General features: G+C 38.3%; 1 protein-coding gene across 1 annotated transcript in view; it reads right to left on the bottom strand.

Annotated features, from left to right (window-relative positions):
- EPS8 (epidermal growth factor receptor pathway substrate 8) overlaps window positions 1-21,715 on the bottom strand; it is a 2,217,981-nt gene that overhangs the window by 676,632 nt on the left and 1,519,634 nt on the right. Inside the window, exons 7-8 of the mRNA XM_044087279.1 lie at window positions 20,145-20,294; window positions 11,007-11,089 (exon numbers count right to left, since the gene is read on the bottom strand). Of these exons, the coding sequence (XP_043943214.1) occupies window positions 11,007-11,089; window positions 20,145-20,294 (233 nt within the window). The remainder of the gene's footprint in view (window positions 1-11,006; window positions 11,090-20,144; window positions 20,295-21,715) is intronic.

The following is a 21,715-nucleotide window of genomic DNA, read 5'->3' as shown; positions in this document are numbered from 1 at the left end:
ATGTTCAAAGCATTACTGGGCCAGCATTAACAAATCACTACATGAGATCCCAAGCCATGAAAAGTGGTCTCAAACGGCCTCTATCCTACATTTTTGAGGGTATGCAACAGTTTTACTACTGGTGTCACTTAGACATGTACTCAACTACTTTTTCTATCGCTCACTCTCTCTCCCTTGTAATACCAGATCTACAGAAAACAGCAATTGTCAATCCAGTTCCTAAGCAACATTCAGGCAAGTACAAACAACTTGGAGCATATAAACCAATTGCTTTGCTCTCACCTCCAAAAAATCCTAAAGAAACCAGCGCTATCACAGTTAAAGAACAAAGTAGTACACAGGTTACACTCCAGCAAGTAACATTGTTTCAGAAGGGGTAAAAAGCTCAATCACAGCTCATATTATCATTACATAGAGCTCCTTCCAAGTTATGGAAGATCTGCAACTAACTGAAACTGTGTTCAATGGCCTGTAATGTACCTTTGAATAAGTAAAACCATACTTTTCTAGTAAACAAGTTATCTGACAATGGACCAGGCTTAGACCTGCTCTCAAGTGTTGCATCACATCTGCACAAAGAGTGAAACACACAAGATTTTGATAACAGGAACCTTGATTTCTAGGTTCAAACATGCATTATGGAAGGAGTGCTTTTAATTTCCAGGCTTGAATGGAACTGCATTATGGAGCTAGTTACTCCGCTGCCACACTAATCTTTGCAGGTACAATAGAACTGTATTACAGAACTAGTGACTCTGACACATTGATTTTTTTTTCTTCGCAGGTAAGTGTGTCAGCACTTCTCTGGGCACATGCCCCCTGTGAAACTATGCATCCCAGTGCCAAACAATAAGCTTTTTTTTGTTTCCACATCTGGTACAAGTCCATTCAAGCAGGAAAGGAAAGAGCAGCATCTTGTGCATTCAAAAGCATCGGTCCTTAACAAGCAGTAGCAAAAACATAAGCTTTTTTTTTTTTTAAACTATAAAAAAAAAAAATTCTCAGTCCACAGAAGTCTAGTCAAGCAAAAACAGAAACAGGAATTTTAGGTTTTGAATGGAAAAATGCAACAAAGTCAAGATCAAACACAATTGGATGCATTTACAGGCAAGCATGTGGAAATGGGTTTGACATAGCTTTGTATGTTAGGCAGAGATCGCCTCTGAGTAGACGATATGCAACAGAGTAAAGCTGGAGTTTTTTGAGACGGTCTGCGTAGGGTATCTGTTTGAGGCCAGTAATCCTCTTTGTGAGGTATTTCTGTGGCCTTTCCAGTTGTTGTAGATGTCTTGTGAGGTACATACCAAAAGGGGCATTGTACTCTTTAATGGATCTAATGCGTGATGAGTAGAGGGGAACAATGACCTCTTTTTTTCCTCTATGAGAAACCTTTTGTGATGAGGTGTGCCATGTAGAAGGATTTCCTGACTACTGTGGCAATGTGACTATCAAGGGCGAGACTACTGTCCACCTGTGTCCCAAGGTCTCTTATCACACTTTCGGTGTTAGACTACCGTCTATTTGGTAGTTCATGGAAACAGAGTTTTTACCAAAAGGGATGACAATGCACTTTTTGGCATTGAGCTTGAGGCCATGGCTTTGACACCAGGCATCTGTCTCAGTGAGGCCCTTTTGTAGTATGTCCACATCGTTAGGAGTTTTGATTATGGTTCCTAGTTTGCAGTCATCTGCGAACTTTGTTAGCCAAAGACCTTCTGTGTTAACCTGTACTTCAGAGAAGTAGATACCAAACAGGAGAGGACCTAGGACTGAACCCTGTGGTACACCACTTGTCACTGGTCTGAAGTTAGACTTAGAGTCTGCTACTTTCACAGTGTGGATTCTGTCAGTGAGCCAGTTGGCAACCCATCTTGTGACATAGGGATTTATACCTAGTTTAGTGAGTTTATCTATAATTCCATAGTAGGGGATGGTGCTGAAAGCCTTGGCAAGATCTAGACAGGATGTGTGAACCACCTTACCCTCATCTATGGCTTTGGTGACCACTTCAAAGAAGGCTATCAGGTTTAGGAAACATGATCTGCCTTTTACAAACCCAAACTGGGTAGGGTCCAGAGTTTGGAGATTACCAATGTCTTTGTTTATAAGTTCTATGATGATACGTTCCATAGCCTTGCAGACCAGGCTCGTCAGGCTAATGGGGCGGTAGTTCCCAGGGTCCGTGGTGGCTCTCCCTTTGTGGAGTGGGATAGCTGTTGCTGTGCACCATTCAGTGGGCACAAAGCCTGAGGTGAGGCTATGATTGAACATGGTATGTAGGGTGAGGTGCCAGTTCATTCTGTAGTTCATGTAGAACGCAGCCTGGGTTGTTGTCAGGTCCCATGGATGCTGTGTTCTTGGCTTTGGAGAGTGTGTTTTTTTTTAACCATGCAGCCGTGATTACAGGAACTTTGCATTCTTCCGGTATAGAGATGGGCCCTTTAGAGAATGAGAGAGGGGTAAAGTTAGCACTGAACCTATCTGCCAGGATGCTGGCAATATCAGTTGGTTCTGTATATTTAGTGCCATTGTGCTGTAAATCAGAGCAGATCTGAGTGTTGCCATTGAGATTCTTGACATAGCTATAGAATGCTTTGTGGCTGTCTTTAGAATAAGTGGCGATTTTGTTTTCGTAACTAGCTTTGGAGGATTTTATGAGGGATTTCAGTTTCTTACTGAGGCTGACCACGGAGCTCCTCCAGTCATAGGATTTTACTCTTTTTTGCAACAGTTTCTTTCTTTCTTCTGTTGTAGAGTTTGTTTATGGCAGGGGACCACCAGATTGGCTTCCTTTTTTTGGAGAATAGTATCTTGGTTCTGTTAGGGATTGCACAATCCATGCACTCATGTAAGTGCTTATAAAGTGCAACTGTATAGGATTCAGCAGTCGTACCTCTATTGTCCATCAGCATGGGTGTCGTGAAGCTTGCCACTTCTGTCTTAAGAAGCGTGAAGTTGGCTTTGGAGAATTTTTTTACGGTGGTTTCCCTAATGGGGGGTGGGATGTGGATGTCTAGGGTGATATGCTTGTGGTCGGATCTGACCAACAAGGAATTGACCTCTGGTGTGGAACACCGGTTGCCCATGTTGGTAATGACCAGGTCTAGGCTGGCTATTGCTGCCCTTGGTGGGGGTGTGGATAAGTTGATCCAAGGCACTGAAATTTATGAACTCCAGAAAACGGTGAGCACAACAGTTTGTATATGGGTAGTTTTCCCAGTTAATGGTGGGGTAGTTGAAATCGCCCATTATTAGGGTGTTAGGTTGTACCCTAATATTTTCCAGTGTATCAAGAAATGAGGAGTGGGAATCCTGGGGCATGGTGGGGGATCTGTAGCAAGCTACAATTTGGATTGCGGTCTTGCCCAGAGTTAGTTGCACTTGGATAATCTCAGATGCATTATGCTGAGCAACTAGCCTGGAGGTGTGGATATCCTTGATGAATATGGACACACCTCTGCCTTTAGTGCTTCAGTCCAGGTTAGGTGGCCAAAAGGTGTGCTATGTATTATAGCCCGGTAATGCAGGGGTGCTCTCTGAAGCCTTGAACCAGATCTCTGTCACTGGACCAATGTTCTCCATTTTAAAGAGTGCCTTGAGGGAGTGCATTTTGAGGTTTAGACTTCTAGCATTAAATAGCATTACCCCTCCATTTTGCTTGCTTGTACCTGTTATGGTGGTGAATTTGTCATTTGAATCTTGCCTAAAAAAAGGCACTACAGGGGTGGCAAGAGCCTTAGCCAGTATCCGGAGTCCCAAGGACGACAGGTGCAGGCCATCTCTGGCAAAGCATCGTGGTTTGTCGATCATGTCATCCCAGGCAGACAGATACTGGATCCCCTTAGAATGAAACCAGAAGCTTAGCCAATTATTGAAGTCAATCATTTTGTCCTTGTACTGTGGTATAATTCTGGGTGATGGTAGTATGCTACTCAGGGCTAGGGTCATACCTGACTGGGCTACAAGATCAGACAGCTCCTCCATGTCTCTTTTCATGTAGTCCAGGGAGGTGCATCTCAGGTCATTCACAACAACATGGACAATGACAGAGTCATATTTGTACTTGTTGTCAAGTGACCTGAGTGCATGTGTTATGTGGCAGATCCTGGCACCTGACAGGCAGCTGACAGTAACTTTCTCCTTGTTTAGCCTGTGAGTGGAGCATCAGTGTGCTTAACTATAGAGTCACCTATGACTAAAGTGTTGGGTACATTGTTATGCCTTATGGGCTGTGGTTGAGTGACACACTGAGTTTGTGGGCTATGTGTCATTTAGGTTGTGTTGGGGGGTGGAGGTTGCTTGCGTTTCTGCTTTGTAGGTCCCTGTTGCTTGGGTAGATTTTTTTGAGAGCCTCTGCGAATGTAGGTGTGTGTTTTGTGTTTCTATGTGTGTGTTTTGGTGGTGTAGGTTTTGAGGGATTATGTGATGAGTGTGGTGTGGTGCAAGTGTTTACATTCTCCTCTTGACTGTCTAGTCCAGTCTTGGGTGAAGAGAGCTTTGCTTCCAGTTTGGCTATAGAAGTGCATCTCTCACAGGTTGTAGTGTTGGGTGGTAGGAGGAGGAGGGGGTTGTCTGTGTACATGAGGCAATTGCTGCATTGCCCCAAGATGCCCAGATTCATCAGGTAGATAGGAGAAAACACGGGGAGCTGACCCTTAGACATGCCTGGATAGGTGATTATTTATTAAGTACTAAAAACTGTTTTCCTCTAGAAAAGTGAGGAAAGTTAAGTGCTGTAAAATGTGTAGCTTATTTAGTACTTACAATGAGTTCTGAACAAGTGCTGAGCTCAAAGAAACAGATTTGAGTGCTGAAACTAGAAAACTGGCTAGTTCTAAGAAAGAAAATTAAGCTAGAAGGCTTCTCTCCAACAGAGAAAGGCTTGGGGGCTCAGAAGCTTACAAACAGTCCTGGATACAGCAAATCTGTATCTGGACTAGACTACTTACAGGAAAGGCAGGAAACAAGCTTAGAAAAAAACATTTTTTTGTAAAGTGGAAAGGGGAAAGGAGGAGCAGAAACTAACTGGGTTTGCCTTCTCAAATGTTCTCCCTGGATTAGGTAGAATGAGGTAATGACACTAGACTGGGAGGAGTGTCCCAGATCAAATTTACAGTAGGGTAGGGCAACTGCAAAGCCACCAAGTATAAAAACAGGATACCAATATAAACAAAAATCAGAACAAACAAACCCAACCAGACAAATAAACACCCTGTGCAGGTCTTGAACCCAGGACCCTGTACAATACAGTCACAGTAAACAAGAAATACCTTTATTAAATTATCACTTATGACATAGGGAATCATACATTTATATAAATGAAAATAAACCATAGTGACATAATTTTAGTTGTAAATATTATACATCACTTATAATCGATTCAGTCATTGTCAGTCAAACATTAATGTTCTCACATTTCCCATTTTTTCTACGTAATTTACTTCTACCTTTTTCTAAACATCCCAGTTCCAGTTGTTTGATCTCTGTTATGATATTCACTACTTCTACTACAGCTGGTTTAGACTTTGATTTCCATTTTCTAGTAAGTGCTTTTTTGGCAATCACCATAATTAGACTCAGCATGAAATGATTGCCCAGTCTCTCTTCCCAATCCATTCTAACCATCTCTGATTGATTCTTATAGTTTTCATGCAATATATTATATGCTCTAATTATTCTTTTTTTTAACATCATCTTCTGTTCTATATTCTACTAAAAACGGTAGAAGTGGTGGTCTTTCACTTAGGATCACCCTATTTCTTTCTCCTTGCTTATACTCCAATACCAATCCTTAATAAGGAACATTATATCCTGTAATCCAAACAAATTCTTGGCATCTTCCCATTCTATTACCTTTCCCTCTCTAATTATTTGCTCCCTATACCTTGGTTCTTTTGCCAGTTTTCTCCAATAAATTCCAGCTTCCTCTTGCCTGTTGTCTGGATCCTTAATTGCAGTCATCCCTATCGGCAGAATCTCCTTTCTCCATTCCTGTGTTGGCTTAGTTCTTAGAATACTTTCAGTTACTTGGTGATTATAATATTCTGTATGGTTATTGTTATTCTCATTAAGGATCTGCACAAAACTATAGCCTCTCCTTGTTTCTTGAGCTTCCCTCCTGTTTCATCCTCATCCCTTTCCATTTTGAATTACAGGCTTCTGAAATACCCCTTCAAATCAGGTAATTCCCAAAACACTTTGTTCTATTGGAAGAATCAGCTTATCCCACTTTACTCTTGCCACCTTCCCCCCTAGATAAAATCCTTCAGTTCTTTATTAACTGCTATGCATAACTTCTTCTCTGGTTGATAAAAATACGCCTGACCCATATATAAATCTAAAGGGACTAAACATTTTAACTGCTTGTGTCTTGCTATCCATATCCATATAACAAAGCTGCCAATTTCTCAGTTTTTGTATTATCTTATTTTAGCCTCTTCCCACATATCCTTAGCGGCCACACCAGAATCCTTTTTAATCCATACTCCTAAGTACTTAATTTTATCATGTCCCATAAATATGGATATTGCTAAACCATCTAGTGAGTGGGTACATAATTTACAGCTATTGCCTTTACTTTAGCTTCATTCATTTTGTATCCTAAAAAGATTTGAAACTGACTCAAAATGTTCCACAACACAGTAATGTCCTTTTCTGGCTTTATCTGGTATAAACAATGTCATTCGCAAACAGAACCAGCTTTTCTTGACAACCATACCAATGATATCCTCAGATTTCTGAGTCCCTTATTTTCTTTGCCAATGGTTCTAAATATAATGCAAATAACAAAAGGGGAAAAGAAAACACCCTTGCCTGATTCCTCTGCTCAAACAGAAATTATCAGTGAAGAACCCACTGACTAACTTTTGCTTCCGATCCTCATATATTCTCCTAACCAACCTTATAATTTTATCAAGAATTGCAAATGCTTTCATTACCCTGCTCATAAACTCCCAGCTTACTCTGTCAAATGCCTTATCTGCATCAAGACCCACCAACAACAGTGGTATGTTCTTAGATTCTGCTTCCCTATGGTCATCAATGTTCTGTTAATGTTATCAAATGTTTGCCTGTCCTTGACAAAACCACATTGATCCACAGCTAGCAATTTTGGCATGTTGGCATCACCTTTGCCATTCTTTTAGCATTATAGACAAAAACTTTAGAATCATAGTTTAGGACTGAAATGGGCATGTATGAAGCTAGATCTGATGGGTCTTTACCCTCTTTAGGTATTACAGCCACCACCGCTTACTTCCAGGATATTGGTGCTTTATTTTCTCTTAAAATATTGTTAAACAAAACCTTTCAGATCTTTGTTTTTTTCCCCTTCTAGATTCCAAATTTTCACAGGAATACCATCTATTCCTGGGGACTTTCCTGTGGATTGGTTATACATCATCATTTTATCTCATCTTCGCCTATCCTAACTGTTGGTAATTAAGCCTCATCTACCTCTTACCTTGGGAAATGTAATTCTTCCCTAAACATTTCCATTTGTACCTTATCTTGACTTCAAATTTCTCTGCTTTATACAGACTTTAATAAAATTTCCAAAATATTTCTAGTACCTCTAGAGGATCACTTATCTTCCTTGTTATAGGCTCCCTAAACTTGTAGACAACCCCTTCTACTTTCTGTTGCCCGAGTCATTGTGCTAAAAGTTTTTGTGCTCTGGATTTTCTGGAAATAGTTGCTTAACAGCATTTTTTTCTAAATTCATGCATATTACGGAGTTCATTTCTAATTTTCTATTTAGCATTCTGCAATTGCTCCTTTTCTAGTTCTGAGAGATTCTCCCTATTCTGCAATACTTGAACATTTGTCAGATCCCTCTAAAAATTCTTGTTACTTCTTAACCATATCTCTCTCATTTCCACAATACTTTTAAACTCAACAGTCCAAAACAAACCTGTTAGCAGCTAAAGGTGTTCTGTGAAAGAAAAGGCAATATAGTGAATAAATCATGAAAGCATCACCATGGACATCCAAAAAAAACTTTTAAATCCTGTAGTAAAATGAACCCTCGATAAAAAGGAAATAGTTGTAGCAAAATCCTTGTGGAAAAATATAAACACACAAAAAGGCGCACCCATGTCCGGCCTTAGGCATAGGCGAACTAGGCAACCACCTAGGGTGCCATACAAGCCGGCCTCATAAAGGGCTCAAGTTTAATTTACTTACTTTACTTAAATTTCTGTTCTTCTCCACTTCTCCACCCTGTACTGCAGCATTTGTGCCCTCCCCCCACTTCCTCAGTCCAAAGCATAATTCACACATAGCAGATACCACCATCCCCTGCTGTGTGTTCTTCCATTCCCTCCCCCTGCATCTATGTGATCAGTCAGTATTAAAGCATCCAATCAGTGATACTTTCATACCACTGACGTCCCTGGCTGCTGCTTCAATTGACAGAATAAAAGTTTGATCATTCATGAATCTTTTTTCATGAATGAGATAGAGGTGGGCAGATCTTTTGGATTTTTTATTTCCCCTGGCTGTTCGATGTGTGTGAATCGGCGACATGGTTCTCAACCAAGTGGGCGGACAAAGAGTGGTTTTATTTGGGATTTTTATTTGTCTGCGTAAGGTAAGTGAAGTCAGGGAGCTAAATACATTCCAATAAAAGGTATAATGTTGCTGACATTTTTGGGCATACAGGGCTGTTTTGGCATACTTCTTGATTATATAACACATAGGTTGCTTGCTTTTGTATACGAAGGAAAAGCCCAAACAGAAATTGTCAGTGACTTAGGATAGAGCAGGATTTACTGCCCTGGGACACTGAAAAGAAATGATACATTTGTATTTTCTTATACCAGGCAGTCTGTTTAGGTAAAGAAAGCGAGATAGCTGTATATGAAATCGTGATGTCATCTACGATGGGTAGTACCTTCATATGGTCCGTTTGTAGCTTGTACTGTAGCTGGCTCTCCCCTTTTCCCATTTAAATGTAGCTAGATTGTCTTTTAGAACTATGAGGGTTTCAAGAAGTTTCCCTTTTGACGGATTATGCATCGCTGCTCATCAATACAGTATTTTCCCCTGAAAAAAGTGAATATGTGCTGGAGCTGTTGCTGTGCAAGAAGTTTGTGATGGAGGGAGTTAGTGATTTTTTTTTTTTATAGTGATAGTTTTTCATGTGTCCTCAGTGTCATGTATATGTTTCTCATTGTGATCTTGTTTAAATAAACTTCTTGATATGGCAGCACTTGCTAGCGATACAAATCAAATGAGTCATCTTATATGATTTGGACCAAATGAGATATCTGCTCCATTCATTTTATGCTAATTGAAGCTCATTGAAGAGAAACATCTGCAGGCAGTTGGTAATTCTAGGCTTTTATTTTTATTAGTTCTTTTCTTACCTGGCAAGACTCACAAGGTAATCTATATAGTGTGGATGTTTCTCAGCACCTGTTCCTCATGAATCTTGTCAGGTATCAAAAGAACTAATAAAAATAAAGGCTCAGGTACCAACTGTCAGCAGATGTTTTAAATGTTATCTTAGGATCAGGAAAAATCTCTTTTTATGAAAAGATAATTCAGCTAGCCAGAAAAAAATGTAGCATGCTGCATGCATGCATTTTAATTTATTCAAAATGCTGTTGTGTGCCACTGTTGAGATATGACTAAAAGAATGCAAGCAGTGAGTACTGCCAAAGATTAGTTTCATAACTCTCATTGAATTGCATTTTGAATTGAATTCTTGTACTTCTATTAATGTTTATGTTACTAAACTAATATTTGGCAATACTGACTGCATTCTTTAAAAACATCCACAACTTGAAGACTTTGCTCCCCCACTTATTTTTGGCTTTGTGTGCCCAGAAAGTGAAATCATAATACCCTGCAGTAAATGTTAGCTTTGCATTTATATTTCTCATTCAGGAATTTTCAGTGGCCGTTCATGTTCACATTTTAAACACCCTGCGAAGAATATTCTCTGCATCTATAAAATGGTGATTAAATATTTTTTGTAAAGTTAGGAATCGATTAGTAAACTTAGACAGTCAAGAACTTAGTCTTGGCCACTGTTTTGTTCTGTCAGTGGTATCTAGATTTTGGCACTTTCAGCATTCTAGCTGCTTCAGCTCCCCTCAGTTTGTAGTAAAAGTTATGAATCCTCAGAATCTTAGTAGGTTATGATTTTTTGGATGGGAACAAAGGCAGCTGTGAATCTTTGCTCTATGGGCTTTTTCCTTGGCCAGAAAACTTTAAATAAGACGCATTACATGATATGAACAGCTAGGAAGAAAAAAAATCTAAAGTGTAAGATTACATTCAAATCCAACACTGGTACAGTGAGAAAGTTAAATGGTATAGAAATATCACAGAAGAGGAACACAACTAACTCTTGTATTATTTATGTGATAGCTTTCATTTTTAGAGTGGAGAATACACTTTATAAGAGGGAATATGTTAGGGTGTAGTTGTATTAAAGCAAGTAAATGACATTTTCAAAAATAAGCACAGGGTTTGAAACTTAAGAATATAACTTGGAAAGCATGACCATGTTAGGATTCTTTGAAGATCAGTCTTTGAGTGGTGGGTCAGGAAAAGTGATCTTGAAGAATGCTTGCCTAAAACACTCAGGACAAGGCAATATGTAAACATTTTTATTCATTATAAATGGAAACAGTACTTTCTGAACAAGGAGTACATCTTCAAAGGTTCCTCATGAGTCTGAGGTATAGAAAATACTATACTGTAAAAAGTACAGAATGGTAATTAATATATCAAACAACATGCATCTTAGTTATGTGGGGAATGTGAATGAAAATAACCAGATGATTGATACGTGTAATGCATCTGCTGTAACTGAATTTGCAAAAAGATGTAGTGAGGCAGAACCAAGCAGTCTGCTCAGAATGGATGCACAAAATGCCATTTTTGGGTTGCTTGCATCCATTGCATATGTATGTAAATTAATGCAGGTTTGATAGATGCAAAACTAGTTTCTGTAAGCAAATTCTAGGCAAACGCATTGAATATTGCCAGCTTACATTCTCAGTGGAGTAAATGTATTGAAGCGGAAGAGGTATGACAGACTTTTATGGAAACTGCTACTTAAGTTGACCAGTTCAAGCTAGGTAACAAGGGAATGAATCATGCAGTGCTCAGTGACTGCGTCACGCTATAGCCATTTTGCAACCGGCTTGTATCTGGTGTTGATATTTCCACAATGTCTAGATTTTTGCCTTATTTTTTGTCAGATCACAATGTGTTGCTGACTTGACCTGTGAAGAGCATGAAGCACACATCGGGGTATGAAGTAATTAATGTGTAACATTTTAGGCAAAGTCATGCACACTGCAGAGTTGATGCTACACCAGAGTAAATGACAAGTTCTATGCATAAACATCAGTGAACTTTGTAAAAAGCAGTTTTATTACTGTCTCATGACTGTAGATAAAATCTTGAAGGAGCAACAGATCAAGCAGGTTTATTAAGGAGAATTCACTTGCAGGAACAGATCAAGCAGGTTTATTAAAGATAATTCACTTACAGGTTAACTACATTACAAGGTATCTTTGTTACAGTATGACAAAGCATTCATTGATTTTCCATGCATTTAAAAAAATGAAAGATGGGGGGAGTGACCTACCTGTGGGTGTGGCTCACATACGGATGTTCCTTGAGTATGGTGTGGGTGGGGCTTAACGGGCGCCAGCGCACTACTTTGCCTAGGGTGTCATTTTAACTAAGGCCGGCCCTGGGTGCATCATTCAGGGTGGATAAGCACTTTTGGGATTGCCCTTCCTCAGATCCTGCTGCAACAAAGATTTTGCTACAAATATTTCCTTTTTATCGAGGTTTCATTTTAATAAAGGATTTTAAGAGTTTTTTTTATTTCCATGGTGGTTCATTCGTGATTTATTCACTACATATTTTTAAACCCCGCTTCTTGTTACTTCTTAACCATATATCTCTTTCTTATTTCCATCATATTTTTAAACTCTACTTTAATTTTACCCCACTACCTAGCTATATTTTCAGAAGAAATTTCTATCTTCTCTAATAACTCCTGAATAATTTCCACTACCCATTCCTTAAATTCCTCTCTTTTCTTCAACAGATAGGTGGGAAAGTACCACTGCCTCAGTTTTACTTCATTAGCCAGTATTTTTGTTTTAGTTATTATTGGCTCATGATCTGAAATAGATATCGGGCAAGTATCAAAACTTGCAATTAAATGCACATGTTCCTGTGAAATATAAGCTCCATCTAGCCTAGCCCAGTTTTTGTACCTTGGGTAACATGTAAAATTCATTCTGAACTCCTACTACTGAATTCACATCTTCCATGCCAAACATTTTCATAACTTTCTTGAAAAATCTACCCCTCCTTTGTTATATTTTCCCTTCTGGGCCCCCATACAGATCTCCACTGCTGCAAATCAAATTCCAGTCCTCACCTATAAGTAATATTTCCCTGCTGAAAGTGGACTTTTTCTCCCAGAATTTTCTTAAGTTCCATTATTGCAGTTTTAGGTGAAATATAAACATATGCCAGTATAATCCTCCTTCCTTGCCATTAGCTCCTTAGTACTACAAATCTACCATTATCTTTTTTATCATCTTCTATAACTATTAGAGCTCCTCTTGCAATTAATGTAAATACTCCTCTTTCCTTTTGTCTGAGGTATTCTGCTAAATAACTGTCCTGAAAACCTTTCTTTATCAAATTCACATATTTAGTTCTTTCCAAATGTGTCTCCTGTAGCATATCTATTGGCACTCTATACTTTTTAATATAGTTCACTACTCTTTTTATATACATCTGTGAGACCATTTACATTTAAAGATAATATAGAAAGCATCAATATGTTAAAAAGTTATTATTCCCACCCTTTATGTGCAGCAGCTTTTTTAAGTATCTAGTTCAAGGTTTTGTGTTACATGCATACACGGTTTGGCAGGTTGATTTTGTATACAGTTGTTTCTTGTCATATCAATTTGAGCCTATGCCATATCTTCTAAAACATTTTGTTTTATTGAATGCCCTCAAAAATGTACCCCAGTACAGCCATAAAACCTATTAACTTAATACTAACACATAAATCTATGTACATCTTCAAAAACTAAAGTTTTACTCTCCTAATAGGAACAATTGTCCCAAACTGACAGCCACACTCACAGACTTGGTTAACCTAAAAGGAAGGTTATTCATGCTGAGATCATGGTACAGCCAGTGCTTCTATTAAGTGCTGTCTCGTTTTGACTTATCTTTATTCCTCTCCCATATTAGGAAAACACTTGAATGTTTTCATAAAACATTATCTCCCAGCCACTGAAAGAAAGAAGTATTCTGTTTTTATTGCGCTTTATCAGATTGTGCCCATGGAGATATGATAACCAGATACAGAATTGCTTCTACAAGCATTTACTTGTTTGCTACGGGAAAGCTTTATTATATGTAATGCTCTTTTGTATTTGCTTTCTCTTAAAATTTGTTAATAGAGCAAGCAGAGGGCCATAATCTAGTCATTATCCTATGCAAGAATGAAAAAAAAGTACTTCAGTGTTTATTGTATCATGCTCTTTTGACCAGACTTTTCTTTCTTTTTTTTATGCTCCAGTGCCTACATTTCTTAAGAGTGAACAAAGAGAAAGAGAAAAAAAAAATGAGGAAAAAAAAGAGGTACCGGTTTACTTTAGTATCCCCATTACACGTGAAAATAACTGAGAAAACTTTACTTTATAGCATGCAGATGACATCATGCATTCTAAAAATACTACTGTTGAAAACAAAATTTTCTTTTACTTACAGTTAACTCTCTACCTCCTCTTCCTAAGAGCTCTTCCAAACATCAATGACATGAAGTACGCCATATGCTTTAGAGTCCCCTACAAGTTTAACAAAGTCAAACAAGTCCAATATGTCCAGGTTTTTTTGTTCTGATATGTTTCATAAATACAATTAAAGCTTTGTAATCCCACATTTATTTGCCAATTTCAGAGTTGTTGGTTTTTTTCCTGTTTATCTCCATCTCTCATATTCAGTCTCTGCTTCATTTACAATGTATCCTCTGTTGTTCTAGTCAACTCTTGTGCTTTTTTTGTCTCTCAAGCATCTTCCACTGAAACATTGGACAATATTTCACTGGTATTGTCTTTCTGTGGTCTTTATTACCAGAAGAACAAGCAGCAGAATCTCCTTCTGTTTCACAGCTCACTTCTTGTTGGACAAACATTTGTATTTCCTCCTTAGCATGTTCTGCATCAAAAATTGATTTTGTCCCTCCAGGAAAGAATATTCTAAAGATAGCTGAATACAGTAGTTTGAATCTCACACCTGCTTCTTGACATTCCCTGATTAGTGGAATAAATTTACTTCTCTTCTGCCTGGTGTGCAGTGAGTAATCATTTTCCACAAACACACTGTTTCCCACCTTTAATAATTTCTCCTTCTGCCACAGTTTTCACAGAATCAGCTCCTTCTGCTGGTAGGATTGCATCTTTACTATTAAAAGTTTAGATTGCTTCCCCATGGCTAGGTTTGGAGCATACACACAATGTGCCCTTTCAATTAACAATGCCCGCTGTGGAATACCAGTCCAGTTGTTTATTTGTGCTTTCATAAAATAAATACAGTTTTTTCCTTCCATCTTTTTGGCACAGCATAAAATTTCAGGATTTCCTTATGTGCTCTGCCCTCTGAGTCTATTATTTTTGAAACATCTCTTCTTGAGCAGTCTCATATGCAACCAGACTTTTCTTCATTTCAACCTCTGATTTTTGCAGTTTTATCACTTCATCTGAATATATGTGTAATGTTTCTTCCATTTATTCCAGCCTTTTATTTGAGTTAATCTACTCCATCAGCATTTTGTTTATTTTAATCAGCTCTGAATATATTTGACTTATTTTTCCTCTAGGTTAACAAAAGCCATGTCTTGCACCAAAGCTAGAGCTTGAACTGCTTTTTGCTGAACAGCTGCAAAATTCTTCCCAGCCAGTGTTTTTCTCCTCACCTTTTGTTATTGATTTTCTTTCAGGTTCTCGGCATTTCCTGGCCAGTAACTGAAATTTACCCAAAAATATAAGCTTACTGTCTCTCTCTTCTGAGTTTCTGTTTTCACACTGAGTGAGCGGAAAATTAATCTGTTACACAATGTGCAGCCATCTTGAAAGTCCCAAATGTCAGATGATTGGTAAATTGTAGGGGATCACAGTTAGTCAATGTCAGTCATTACAACAAAATGTTCTGAAATGGGCAGTTTTTGTCATTACTGGTTGATACATTTTGTTTCACTGCTTACTGGAAAAAATATCCAAAACTACAAATTTAATTGCACTCTAACAAATGTTGTTACATTAAGTAAGAAATAAATTTAAAACAATCAGGAAGGTGAATCAAAGAAAATACAGTTGTGTACACTTACCATAAATGTAGATGTTAGAGTGTGTGTGTTCACTGTTGCAGTCATTACATTTGGGTTATTTGCCTGCAGGTAGCCCTCAGCCGGCCTGAATATCAAAGTCTTGGACTCCTGCGTTGGATGCTGTCTATTTTTCCATGATGTCAGTTCATCAGGGGTATAAAACATGCAGTCGACACCATTACATCAGTCTTTTTTGTCACGCGGTGCCTGAAGCAGAAGCAGTTCGCAAGTGCCAGTCGGCTGACTCCTGAAATTTTCGTTCTGAAGTCTTCAAAAAAGCTAAGTACCCCATTGGGGATCCTTTATCTTGCTCTTAACCAATGTCAGTGAAAGTTAACAGTTGTATTACCTGTGGAAAGCAAATACCTCAAAGATTTTCATTCGTACTGCATTCCTTGCTTAGACCCAGACCATGACATCCCTCGCTGTCGGTTTTGTGCCTTATTCAACCCCCAGACTATTCATCATCGGTTTCTTTTTACAGCAAATTATTTTGGTACTCGGTTTAACTATCCAGAAATGGCTGATGCACGAACATCATCACATACATCCTAAAAATGTATGCATGGTGCCCACTGTTTGAAAACAGTACAGAAACCAAGGTACACTTACTTCATCCACCACTGGCCAGGTACATTTTCAATGAATGTGAGCTTCAAAGGAAAGGAAGTTTACTGCTGCTCATGCTAAGTCTGTTTTCAATGTGCAACTGTTTTGTTTTCTGTTTAGCAAACAATCATCAGTGTTTGTGCTATAACATTTGAAAGCAGTTTTAGTAGTACAACAGGTAGCACACTCACCTCTGGTGGATAAAATTGTGGGTTCTACTCCCATACCAAATAAATGGATTACTCCCAAGGGTGTTGTCCTTTGGATGAGATGTTTAAACTCAAGCCCCATTTGCCTGAGTTTGTGGTAGCTCAGATGGGTGTGATAGATCCCATGGCACCTATCGAAAAGAGTAGAAGTTGTTCATCACATTGATCACTGCTTCAGTAGGCCTTAGCTATATGGGTTATATCTTGCCAAGCATATAAAAGCTGGCATGGTCAAGCCAAAAATGGTGTCTCATTCCAGGGGAAGATGAGCTAAGGCTTCTGCAGCAGTATCCATTCAAACGTTATCGTAAGTTTACTTCTACGACCATACTTTCCCCATATTTCCCTTAGTAGAAAGAATACCACCTCAGGTCTCCTCTGAAAAGAGGCTTCTGCAGCCTTGTGGGACTAACCTGGTCGACAAAGGATTAATAAATTAAAAGCTTTAAAATCCACACTTCTGTAATTATTTTGAAAGTAAACAGGAAAACAGTATGCACACTGACATTGTTCATGGTACTGGGAGGTAGCCAAGTAATGGGACACTGGAATGGCTGTGGGGGCCTCATCCATTAGCCTACCTAAGGACCCACTTGGCCATAATCTAGCTCTGGATGAATATAACAGCTACCTCACAAATACAGTAGATATAAAACAGTTACAGCAAACAATGCATAGCTTTAAGCAACAAGCAGTAATCATAGAAAGTATACATTTATTTATTTATTTATTTCCAGTCTGACGACTGGGGAAGTCCACTGGGCCCAGGGAGCCCATTTTCAGTGGAGACCCAGGGAGAAAAGCTCCAACAGTAGCATACAATACAATACAGAAAATACAGCAAAATATGGACAGAAAATATATAGTAGATAAGAAACACAATTACTGATATTTACATGTCAAAGAATAATATTTACAAAATTGTTCAGAGTAAGGCAGTTGTTGTTAGATTCTAGACAATATGTCTGATGACCTTCATATAAGAACTAAAAGTAACAATCCAGGAAGTAGCTAGTGACTTTTAAAGAAAGTTATTATGAGAAAGTGGAAAATAAGCTTAGAAATAGAAGAATTTAAAGGAAGGATGACTTAGGTTGGAAGGATGCAGGTACATTTTCGATTAAGTAGAAAAGAGTGATGTTGGGTCTTAATGTTTTTTATGTTCAGCAAAGATCTTAAGGAGGGAAAGAGAGAATTCCACGTTTTGGCTAAGGAGAAGGAGAGGAGTAGTTGTCCTGCTGGACGGTTAGGTTTAGAGACAGTGATTAAGTTTTGGTGGGCAGACCTAAGAGTTCTGTTAGCAGTATAAGGGAGAAGGATGTTTGTAAGGACAGGGCATATAGATGGGTTAAAAATGAATCTATGAGCTGTTACGAGCTGGAGGTAATCCAGATAATTTGGAAGTTCTAGCCAATGTAGAGACTGAAGGGCAAGGCAATGATGTGAGGAGTTTTTAGTTAGTGGCAAATTTGGCAATTTTGTTATAGCAATTTTATAATTTGGAAGTTATGGATGCAAATAGGTTGGAGTGCCGTACATTAGAGAGGGCAGACCTTACAGGAGCTTTTATGAAGACTTCATGGAGGCTAGTAACACATCCAAGTTGTCAAAGTCCCTTCTGCGCATCCATATAAATATTATAAACATTGCTCTCATTATTCAGGGTCTCAACTTGCTATATGAATGCTTTCCATGAAACATGCAAACGGGCAGCCTATAATTCAAGATAATATTGCTTTCCAAATAATGCATGACAACAGAGTACAAAGGGCAAAATGAGGACATGAATCTGACCACTGCAAGGTGCTCATTTCACACAACTGGGCATGTCATTACACAGGTACTACATTGAGGAAACACAGAATATAAAAGCTTACTGAGGAAGGAAATGTTCCCAGTTAAGCAGGACATTAAAATGCACAAAACAGTTTACATTACACAAAGGATTGTATAACATACTCATCCGGAGCATGCAGATTCACAGTGAAAAAGATGCTGAGATGTACACAAGTAAAAAGCAGGATGTGCACACTAAAGGTCTTATCACCCCTAGCAACAGCAGCTGTAGTAACATGTGCAACAAAACTTGGTACAAGAAAATCCAGGATGAAAACTAGGAAGTACTTTTTATCAAAACAAAAGTCTGGTAGAACAAGCAGCCAGAAGATACCACCTACCTAAAATCTGTTTCAGTAAAAAAAAAACATGGTAAAGGATAAATCTGTTAACAGATGGGGGTTAAAGATGATGAGGATGATGGCAATCTTTTTCGGAGGGATTTAATCAGAGAGGATGTTTCCCTTTTAGAAAGACACAGGCATTAGAAGTTCAGTGAATTCAGAAAGGGCTTTATTTAATTTGCTGTTTTATTTATATGATGGGACAGGATTACCGGCAAAACAACAAACAAGCAGCAGCTGGCACAAAACACAAATGCCATAATTAATGAACATAATTAGCAGGTACAACCAAGTGTAACAAAGCAAGATACCTGAAAACATAATCTTCCGGTGAGAAAAGGTGACAAACACAATAACTGTCAAAGGTCTGTTGACAGGAAATGGCTTTCAATTAAACAATTACCATGACTGCTGACAAAACACATGATTTTCTCTGCAACCTAAGGGAAAAGGAAATGAACACAGAAGGTTCTATGCTGGGAATGATGAAAGCATGACCTCAGTACCAACAATTCAGCAAACGGTGCCATCAGAACACTGCTGTCTTGTTTGAAAAATTCCAAGTCACGAAATCTCAGTCATTTCAATCACGAGACAAAATTCATGCTCTACTGTTTCAGAGTACAAACAAGCTCTAATTTAAAAGAATTTGACATGCATCTTTAGGAAATTAAGATGTCACTTTCTGAATGCATTTTTTTCTTTGAAATATTTTGCTCCATTTCTCTACAGAATCAGAGTAGGCATAGAAAACAGCGCCTATACGATATATACTAAAAACCTGGATTATATTTAATGACATTTGCTAAATAAGGTATAAACTGCGCCATACACACAATGAACAAAACAGCCTATCACTAACCACTGGTGTGATGAAAACATTTGATCACAATCATGTACAAATGCCTTCCTACTGAAAAGTACATTTCTGAAGGCCACACTGTTACTTGCACTGTTGAGTTCTATAAATCATAACTGTTTGCATGGAGATGCAACATGGGTAACAGCACTCAAGGACATAAAGCCAGGAATGCTTCAGCGACAAACCCTGCCTCGTTTATGACAGTTCATACAATCCCCCAGAGCTGAAATGAAACGGCAGAACAAGACTACTTTTTTTTTAGTAAGTCATATGGCACTAAAATTCTTTGCAAGCTACAGAAAATTAAATTAAGATGCCAGCTTTGGCTGATATCAGGGAATTATATACTACAAACAAAGGAATCCTATGTCCAATTTTATGAATTTTAGCGTAGTGTCAAAGATATTCAGCCCCATAATTGCCATGGGAGTTCCAAGAAGGCTGCAAAATTTAAACTGGTGCTGGTTTATTCATGCTCTAGCAATATGCAGTCAGAAGCAAACTCTACCAACTTTACAGCAAAATTAATATGAGGTGCATAAGTGATCTACTTGATAAAAAACAACATGGTTGCAGATACTTCTTGAAAGCATAGTGGTGTGAGAGAACTCTCTTCAACCATACATGTTTGAATAATATCTTCAATGCTGCACTATGTTAATAGAGAAATGGGTTTAGCAACAAGTGGAGGCCAGTACTTCTGTTGCACCCTAACACCCTCAAATCAAAAAAAATTACTCCCACAGCAAAGAAATTAGCACAAAATTCAACAGGTCATTAACCCACCACTGTGTTTCACTACCTACATACAAGTACATTGCATTGCCTTCACTGGTAGGACACCTGTGAAAATAAGATACAACTGACTATAAAATGGTAAAAAGACAAATGCTTACCTTAATCTCATCGCACTGGAAAAGATGCATGTCTGGCTTACTCTGACCTGATTCCTTACATACTAATGCCAGGATGGAGTTGTAGCTGCAGGCATTCATCACAGCTTGGCAGTGCTGAATGGTGTTGAGGGGAAAGTTTTCCAGCTCATTCTACAAACAGAAATGACAAAAGGGCAAATCAACCACTTTAAATTTTGCAACATGTACAAACATCCAAAATACACCACTTTAACCAGGTCAGCTTTACATTAAAGACAGCCCTTAGAAAAACAGAAAGCAATGCTTTAACAAGTTAAAGAATTAAAAAGCTGCCTCAAAATAAATAGAAAAAATACTACCAAGAGGAATTTTTCATATTTACTCCTAGAGACCTAGCAGAATGCCAGAAAATATACTCCTATCAGTCAGCACCAGGACAATTGGCATTTTAGCATTATTTGTTAAAAACAAGTATTACCAAAAAAAAAAGACAACTATTCCCACAAACTGCCTGGAGTTAATTAATATGGGTATATCTGACAACATTTTCTCACATATCCAACATATCGACTGTGTACAGAACTATCTTTAAACTTATTCTGTTACATTCTCATGTTTTAATACTGTCAATATACATGTTAAGCCTTTACCTCCTGTCCCAGTTTTACACATACCTGTCAACAAACATTAAATACAGCATTGAGTAATATTAATATGTTCAAGATATTGAAACCAGTTTTGTCAACATTAAGCAACAAGAAAAAACATTCAACCTAAGTATAATATAACTTTTTTCCAAAGTTTGTCAACCTTGGAGTCAATTATTATAGACAGGAATTGCAGAGTGTGTGTGTGTGAGTGTGAGTGTGAGTGTGTGTGTGTGTGTGTGTGTGTGTGTGTGTGTGTGTGTGTGTGTGTGTGTGTGAGTGAGTGAGTGAGTGAGTGAGTGAGTGAGTGAGTGAGTGAGTGAGTGAGTGAGTGAGTGAGTGACTGAGTGAGTGTGTTGTGTGTGTGTGAGCTCTACCACAGGTAAAACCCTGTATCATTAATTTTCATCCGGCCAACTGTTTATGACTGAAGTGTTATATGTACTTACTAGGCTACTGATCTGTGAGGATCTTATGAAGCCTAGCCTTACATTATCATGGTAGTTGTCTACTACTATTACTGTTTTCTGCATGAATAAAACAGAAAAAGGCAAAACAAGGATATTTGGGGAGATTTACTTGTTACCCCTAACCATAAGGGATACAGGTGCTAAATCAGGAGGTGAAGTTGAGGTTCCCATCCAGCCATCCAAATAATGTTTGTACAGAATAAGGGAAAATACTCTGTTTTATGTGGGGTGGAATAGTGTTTCACAGAAGTGGTACTCCCTGTGACCGATACTTATCTTTCCAACATGTCCTATTTATATTGGAAAAAGAGACTGACATCTCTTACAGTGTTCATGCTACCAAAAGGGGCACTGCAGTCAATGATTGACTTAATGACAGCATAGTACAATGGAATTATTACATCCTAGGCCTGGATGCCTTACCTTTAGAAATAAGTTATGCAATGAAAAAGGACTTCTTTGCAGTAGTGGATAT

Source organism: Protopterus annectens, chromosome 11.part0 (genome assembly GCF_019279795.1).
Source record: "Protopterus annectens isolate FY-2018-M chromosome 11.part0, PAN1.0, whole genome shotgun sequence".
Classification (NCBI taxonomy): Eukaryota; Metazoa; Chordata; order Ceratodontiformes; family Protopteridae; genus Protopterus; species Protopterus annectens.
Note: the sequence above shows the minus strand (reverse complement) of the source record. Positions and strands in the feature narration are given on the sequence as shown.